Raw genomic sequence first — 8,843 nt, 5'->3', positions numbered from 1 at the left:
CAACTGCCATGGGGCATTAAATGCCCGTTTACTACATGTGTCCGAGATACTTCGATAACACGATGTTATTATTTTTTATTTATTTAGTTACCGCGTGGGTGTGTCCGAGATAATCTGATAACACACTGCTATTATTCACCACGGGCATGTGTTATCGAGAAATATCTAAGATATGTAAGCGGACATTTAATACCCCATGATAAGCTGGTTAATTCTTCATCGAGCGAACCACTCAGCACTCAAATCGTTTTATTCACGTGATCTTTGTTGAAGTTTATGTTTAGATTGTAATCTTTTCAAAATTTGCTGAGATTAATAAAAATGAAATAAAAAACGATAATTTACTTTTCGACATGCATTATCATTATTCACACAAAACTGGAATGATTACTTTTCGACTCACATTAGAATTATTCAACCACCGGTGGCGCATGGACGAAGGGATCGGCGGGCGGTGACGGATTAAAGACGCGTGGGTTGGGACTCGTCAACTTACCTGCCCAGGAACAACCCACTTGACCGAGAGCCGGCAGAAATGGGGCCCTATAGGTTGGGGAAATGCGAGCTAGTTGAAAATTAAATCAATTCACCAACTTATTCCGTAAAGCAGCGTCGGGATAGACCGCGACATATCAGCGGCCGAATATGCTTTTAAGATGCGAATATGCTAGTGTGATGCAGGACAATTTTGGTATTAATTAATTTTCAAACTAAACTCTAAAATTATAAAGTATATTGTGCTGTCAAATCGACCGCTTTGCGGATGTTTGCCATTAATCACATTGTCGCGGGATTGTCGATGCGTGATGCATCTGGTCTTGCTCCTGTTATGTTACTTATTTGCCCCGGTTTACTGTTACATTTCGAGAGTAATAGCCATCAACCTTTCTCGGAATATGCCCACGGGATGCCCATGGGATACCCACCGGACATGTTCAGGTACCTCTGGTAAGCTTATAAAGGCGATGCCTGGATTCGTTCTGAATGCAGGTGGGGCGGAGCCTCCATGGGATCTGCCGATCAAACTCTCTGGAGGATTCCGAGGAGGTAATCTCTTTATCAACAACTTGATCAGTTTGTTGAATTTGTTACAGTGGAGACTTAATTTCGGTATATGTTGTAGGCCATAGATTTCTATTTAGGATGTATATTTATATTATATATATTTGTGGAACGAAAGAGTGATGATCGTAGGGCTTCTGCAGATTGTAGTAGAAGATAGAAAGGCGATCGGATGAAACTATTAGTTTCCTGACAGGAAGATCCGTGCAGAGAGACTAAATCCTCTCTCAGCAATTTTTTATGCAGGGCAACTCTGATACTTTGGCAATGATTATATATTGTTCCGCTACTTACCAGTTTCAACATTATCGTATATCAAATGTGAGAAGTATGTAGGTAGTTACTGCAATAAAGCTGTTCAAATTATTTGTCCTCGAATAGGGAAGTCATTTTTGAAATCATAAAACAAGTGAATGTTTCCGTCAGCGATATTTACTTTTCTTCTTCGAGGAATGGAAGCAGAAAAAGAGCAAACAGTTTAGCATACGTGTAGTTTGTTGTGTTACAGAAGACGTTGAATTGGGGATTTCTTGGGCAACATGGGTATTGCTTTGAAATGCTTCATGGGGCTCTGCTCTCGCATTTAATATGAATAGGACAAGGAATGTTACAAATTTCGACATTTTTAATAGAAGGAAAATAGAAAGGTTAAATTTTATGGAGAATAGTATGGAAAATTTTGAAATAATCTGTTAAATTTGTGTATAGCTTCGTACGGATCTGAATATAAAAGCATCTCCCCGTAGGTGTATGATATTATTTAGCCCGCGGTTATAGCTTGGGTGGTTTTTGTTTACTTTTATCGTATTGGATACCAGTTAGGTCGTCGAAAAGAACCATGATACTTAAATATTTACGCGGTAAGGCGTTCCCTCTGGAATGAACTTTCCTAAAATCTACCTGTCATCCCTATATGCCGGATTATATGTTAGACGATAAGATGATTTTGAATCATTCGATCAAGGGAAAGCAGCAAGGGAAAGCAGCAAAGCGTTACAACTCTTCGTCTTACCATTCTCATCAACATCGTTGCCTTCCTCGGCGTTTGCTCTCCGCCAATCTGTTCCGATGTGATCCGTTACTGTTCCTCGCTGGCTATCTTCATGAGCTGCATATGTCACGGGAAAAAGACCTGTCCATGTTAGGAATGTCTTTCCCCTTACCATTCTCATCAACATCGTTGCCTTCCTCGGCCTTTGCTCTCCGCCAATCTGTTCTCATGTGATCCGTTACTGTTCCTCCCTGGCTATCTAATCTTTCTCATCAACATCGTTGCCTTCCTCGGCCTTTGCTCTCCGCCAATCTGTTCTCATGTGATCCGTTACTGTTCCTCCCTGGCTATCTAATCTGTTCTCATGTGATCCGTTACTGTTCCTCCCTGGCTATCTTCATGAGCTGCATATGTTAAGGAAAAAGACCTGTCCATGTCAGGAATGGCAAAGACAAAGGAGCAGGACACAGCAGGCATTGGCAAAGACAATGTTCTTGGAAACAGAAAAGATGATTCAGTAAAGGAAGAAAGAGATATGCCATCCAAGAAACGCCACAAGTTACATAAAGGAGATGCTGCCCATGCCCAGCTTACAGAGGATGGAAATTCCGAAGCCCATTTACCGATCTATGGTTAGAGAGAAAGTGTTGCTGGTCGTATGGTGAGAGAGAAAGTGTTGCTGGTCGCAAAGTTGAGGAAGAAGCTTTTGTCAAAGCTCAAGATGAAGGGGCAAACTAAATGTTCCAAGCTTTCAACCTGTTGAGCGTAAAATGGTCTGTGTTTTAGGTTTTGTGCACATTAGATTCAAAATTTTCTTTAAGGTTTTGTGACAGTTGAGACACTTCAGGATTGCAGAACAGAAATCCCTAGAGATTCATAAGAAATGTTTTTGAACACGCTGGAATTAAATATTACTTAGGGTTGAATTTCGGAAATTTTGATGTGATTCATAAAAAATGTTTTTGAACATGCTGGAATTAAATATTGCGTAGGGTAGGATTTAGAAAATTTTGATGTGATTCTGAACTTTCCATATGTAAACAGTTCTTAAGGTGGCTGTGATTACGAAAGAAATTGATTAACCTCTTTGTAAGTTAATTCGTTTATCCTTTCAACGTTGAAAGGTTTTTAGAGAAGGTTCTCTGTAGCAAGGGGCCTCTGTAAAACTGAACGGGGATCAACGAACAGAGCGGGATGTTTCCATTTGTGCTGGTAAATTGTCTTCTGAGAAAATTCATCTGTCTAAACTTGATGGAAATATCGCTTCTCCAGGTACTCAGTGTTCAGTTTACATTACAGTCTCCCATGCAACATTTTTTGCAAATGCCTAGACGGGTAGATTCACGTGTTGGCTTCAGAAAAGTTCAGTTTATTAATGTGGACTAACTTCTTTTGTTTCAATTTTGATGTAATTCAGGAACAAATGACCGAAAGAGGAACAGCAATAAATTTTAATATAAATATCAATAAAATCAAAAATAAATTTACTCAAAAACCATGCTAACCTGTACCTCATTAACTTACCAAGTCAAACTGAGAAGCCTCACATGGAATATGTTCAACTCCAGCAAAATATTTTTCTGAAATTTTACCTCGGCCGAGAAGCGTGACTATTCTAACTGAGAGTGAGATAAATTTGTCTAGAATGGATTACTTTTAAGTAATATTTTCGATCGATATGACTTTATAGGTTAAACTTCTCAAGATATAGTTTCATAAATTTTGAATATTTTTAGAACCATTGAAAATCCTAAAACAATTTACAGACTCTGTGGATTGTTTGTTTCACCCAATTCTAATAAAAATGATTACATAAGTAAAGATAGTTTTCTGATTTTATAGTTTTTGTTTGTTGTTTTTAATAAGTTTTATTTAAAAAATTGAGTAAGAATTATTGAAATAGAATATTTAAGTTGTAAAGATTTAATGTTTTTAAATTCAATTATATATTCGAAAATACATTTTAACTACGGTCGGCGCCGCCCCACTGGTGTCTTTATTAAAACTTAGTCAACTGCGTCAGAAAAAACGTAATTTGGATACTGAAACTATAGAGAAACACAGCATATTCTTCATATATATGTTTTAGACAACGATCAAATATCTGTTTACGGAAAGACAGAACCAGCTCGCCTGTGGGGGCGAAAGGGAGGTAATGGTGGAAAAATCCCGGGATTCGTGTGGAGAGGAGCGAAAGGAAGGATAAATCCAATGAGTGGTAGTAGTTGCAGATGCTCCCAAGCCTTAAATTCATTGGGCCGATAAAAGGAAAAGCGGGTGATTGGTAGATTGATTTCATGTCTTTAAGAATATGTTGTTGAAAGCGATTCAATCATTTGGAGGCAAGTTAGCCAAAATTTTAGCTTAGCTAAATTTACGGTTTGCTAAAGAAGTAAAAATAATGGTGAGAGTTCAACACTGGCAGAACCATAGTTATGAGGCTGATTGATAGCTTGATTTCATGTCTTTAAGAACATGTTAAAAGAGATTCCATCATATAGCCGCAACTTAGCAGAAATTTTTTCTTACTTAAATTTAGGGTTTGTTAACCAAGTAAAATCTATGGTGGAGAGTTTATCTTTAACAAAATCATAGTTATTATCATAAATTATATATATACATTTGTAAGTTAGAAGAATTGGTGTTATTATAATTTTCAACTGTGTCTTTTTTTTCTTAAAATATTTACGCCGTAAGGTGTTCCCTCTGAAATGAACTTTCCTAAAATCTACGTGTCATCCCTATATGTCGTTAGATTATGTGTTAGACGATTAGATGATTTTTAATCGTTCGATCAAGGGAAGGCAGCAAAGCGTTACAACTCTTCTCCTTACCATTCTCATCAACATCGTTGCCTTCCTCGGCGTTTGCTCTCCGCCAATCTGTTCCCATGTGATCTGTTACTGTTCCTCCCTGGCTATCTTCATGAGCTGCATATGTCAGGGAAAAAAGACCTGTCCATGTTAGGAATGTCTTTCCCCTTACCATTCTCATCAACATCGTTGCCTTCCTCGGCGTTTGCTCTCCGCCAATATGTTCCCATGTGATCCGTTACTGTTCCTCCCTGGCTATCTTCATGAGCTGCATATGTTAGGGAAAAAGACCTGTCCATGTTAGGAATGGCAAAGACAAAGGAGTAGGACACAGTAGGCATTGGCAAAGACAATGTTCTTGGAAACAGAAAAGATGATTCAGTAAAGGAAGAAAGAGATATGCCATCCAAGAAACGCCACAAGCTACATAAAGGAGATGCTGCCCATGCCTAGCTTACAGAGGATGGAAATTCTGAAGCCCATTTACCGATCTATGGTGAGAGAGAAAGTGTTGTTGGTCGTATGGTGAGAGAGAAAGTGTTGCTGGTCGCAAAGTTGAGGAAGAAGCTTTTGTCAAAGCTCAAGATGAAGGGGCAAACTAAATGTTCCAAGCTTTCAACCTGTTGAGCGTAAAATGGTCTGTGTTTTAGGTTTTGTGCACATTAGATTCAAAATTTTCTTTAAGGTTTTATGACAGTTGAGACGCTTCAGGATTGCAGAACAGAAATCCCTAGAGATTCATAAGAAATGTTTTTGAACATGCTAGAATTAAATATTACTTAGGGTTGAATTTCGGAAATTTTGATGTGATTCATAAAAAATGTTTTTGAACATGTTGGAATTAAATATTGCGTAGGGTAGGATTTAGAAATTTTTGATGTGATTCTAAACTTTCCATATGTAAACAGTTCTTAAGGTGGTTGTGATTACGAAAGAAATTGATTAACCTCTTTGCAAGTTAATTCGTTTATCCTTTCAACGTTGAAAGGTTTTTAGAGAAGGTTCTCTGTAGCAAGGGGCCTCTGTAAAACTGAACGGGGATCAACGAACAAAGCGAGATGTTTCCATTTGTGCTGGTAAATTGTCTTCTGAGAAAATTCATCTGTCTAAACTTGATGGAAATATCGCTTCTCCAGGTACTCAGTGTTCAGTTTACATTACAGTCTCCCATGCAACATTTTTTGCAAATGCCTAGACGGGTAGATTCACGTGTTGGCTTCAGAAAAGTTCAGTTTATTAATGTGGACTAACTTCTTTTGTTTCAATTTTGATGTAATTCAGGAACAAATGACCGAAAGAGGAACAACCCCGAGGATCAACCAATAGAGCAAGATGTTTCCACTTCTCGTGGTAAATTCTCTTCTATACAGATTCATGTGCCCAATGGAGTGTCCCAAATGGATTACACAGAGAATCATGGCGGTGCAAGGGATCCTTTATCAAGGTTATCTTCAGGACACACTTATTACACACTGGAATCTCTGCAGGGCTTTACAACTCTTTCCCCTTACCATTCTCATCAACATCGTTGCCTTCCTCGGTGTTTGCTCTCCGCCAATCTGTCCCCATTCACATGGGAGGCAGGGCAATGCCGCCTACCCTTTCTCCTCGATTGGTACCAATGACCTCAGAGAGACGATGATTAGGGATCCCTACAGACAACCCATTACTGACAGAGAACCCACTTTGAATATTATGAATTATGAGGCAGAGCCTATTGGATATTCCATTGGCCATTTGCAGAGCTTGAACCAGTTTGTGAATCCAACTCAGCAATATCAACAACAACCCATTACTGACAGAGAACCCACTTTGAATATTATGAATTATGGGGCAGAGCCTATTGGATATTCCATTGGCCATTTGCAGAGCTTGAACCGGTCTGTGAATCCAACTCAGCAATATCAACAACAGGAATTTGTTAATCAAACTTCACCTCCACCTCCACCTCAAATCTATCAACATCAGTCACACCAACAAGAGATATCTATTTTTTTTCAAATTTCCATTCCAGATTGTGCAATGTATCCATCCTTTTTCATTCACTTCTTAGCCTCTCAACTTTGAACTTTTTTTTTCTGATTCAGTAGTGTATCCATTCTTTTTCTACCTTTTCTTTTTGTGCCAGAAAATTTGTTTACTGTTTCAGTAATTTGTCCATTCTTTTTGTTTACTAATTGAGCAATGTTTGATATTGTGGGAGCCTTTATCACTGTTTAGGGCAATACCACATTCACTAGGTATTAAAACAACCTCTCTGCTGTCTTTCTGAGGCTGGGATAATGCAGAGAGGTTGATCTTCATATTGGAAATTATAGAGCATACTATTTTTATTACTAACATTGGGTTGCCGTCCAAGGAAATCATCTTATCTGGACTACTTTAGTACAATAATTTAGCACTTTTATGTTAAAATGAAATTAGGTGTCAAGGAATGAATCACTTTAGTATAAAAATTTAACACTTTTATATCAGAATGAAATTAGATATTGAAGCAAAATTTTTATAGTACGCCAATTACAAGATTTAAAACTCTGATATCATAAGAAAAGCCATCAACAAACATATCAATTGTCCCACTTTGCTATGAAAAAAATTAAGGCACAATATAGATTGAGCAGAGGAAGATAAATTCTTGTTTATGATTACTTGATCAACTTTGTTCTTGAGTATGATTAGTTGATTAGATAAATTCTTGTTTATGATTAGGCACAACCTCGATCCAGTGAATTAATAGGAGCTTCTGTAAAGGTAAGTACAGAAAAACTTTCAGTTAGACTGAAATGGGCGTGTTCAAATATGGGCTGGGAATCATATATATGATGATCCAGTTGTTAGTGGTAAAGTTTGTTGTTTAATTAGTGTGGTTATCTGCTATTGTTGTAGCACAGCTCGAATTAAGTGACACTGTGACAAGATCAGTTAATTTAAGTGATGTGGGACTGGCCTGTTTAGGCAATCTGGCACTCTTTATTACAAGCTTGTTAAGAGGAAGACTTTATTTGGAAATGGGTACTAGGGATCTCATGGCCACCCTCACAGGTCCCAAAATCAAAGACATAGATAAGTTTGGGCTGACCACCACACATGAATTTAGTGAAGCTTCGGTTGTAATGTTGTCAATGGATACATCAATTATTCCATCCAGCAATTCATTAAATATATATGCAATGCCCATGATGTGGCCTCCATACTGCTTCAATGTGCTCCTTTAAAAGATGCATTAACATCTCCTTCAATCCAAATTCCATCCGAATGTGCAGGTGCCATTCAAGAGATTTGTTCACATAACATCCCTGGATGCAATTGTAATTGCATTGTATTCAGGACAGTCAGAAATATCACAATCTTACTTGGTAAGAGGATGCCTGGAACACTACAACAAGTGTCGAATACCCTATTCATACTGCCATCTCTGCAATGGATAAGAAGTGGTTGCCATTTGTTCAATCATGTGAGGGAAATTTTCAGCGTGGAATTCCCTGCAGCCTGTGAAATGCTTGATTTTGAATTTAAGCCACCCATCCAAGAAATCCCTATTTGTATTTGCATTTTACTGCATCCTGCAACCACTGATGACTGGACAAACCTGCTGATGAGATCTTTCAAGTCTAAAGATCAGGAAGGCAGAGGAGCCATAGTCATGGCTTCTGATGCCCTGGAAAACTACCTAGATCATAGGAGAGGAGGTAGACTGGAAGAAGTATTCTACAGAACTACATCCACTTTGACATAATACCATACGCCCTGTTATTATTCCTTAAAAAAATCAAAATTTGAAAATTCAAGTGTCCTAACCATAAATTCCAAAGAACACTATTTACTTCCTTTGTCGCATTCAAACTATGTGAGTTGCTTGAATAAAAAAGGGCTTGAAAATTATGTCTTCAGTAATTTATTCTCTTGCTATAATTTCATTTTTAGTCAAGTTATGCATGACTGCACATTCTTTATTATCAAATATTAACTTTTAGTTT

General features: G+C 37.9%; 1 protein-coding gene across 1 annotated transcript; it reads left to right on the top strand.

Annotated features, from left to right (window-relative positions):
• Positions 1-879: 879 nt before the first annotated feature.
• On the top strand, positions 880-3,697 carry LOC149190996 (uncharacterized). The gene is made up of 2 exons (XM_089413487.1): positions 880-1,047; positions 1,206-3,697. Exon 2 carries the CDS (start codon positions 1,976-1,978, stop codon positions 2,285-2,287), a length of 312 nt encoding a protein of 103 aa, XP_089269613.1. The 5' UTR covers positions 880-1,047; positions 1,206-1,975; the 3' UTR covers positions 2,288-3,697.
• Positions 3,698-8,843: the final 5,146 nt, after the last annotated feature.

This window comes from Pinus tabuliformis, chromosome 3_1 (assembly GCF_031772625.1).
Source record: "Pinus tabuliformis cultivar Carrire ecotype Pingquan chromosome 3_1, CPIR1, whole genome shotgun sequence".
In the NCBI taxonomy this organism is placed as follows: Eukaryota; Viridiplantae; Streptophyta; class Pinopsida; order Pinales; family Pinaceae; genus Pinus; species Pinus tabuliformis.
Note: the sequence above shows the minus strand (reverse complement) of the source record. Positions and strands in the feature narration are given on the sequence as shown.

Coding starts and splice junctions, on each gene's coding strand:
- LOC149190996 (XM_089413487.1), top strand. CDS start 1,976: ATGCCGGATTATATGTTAGACGATAAGATGATTTTGAATCATTCGATC.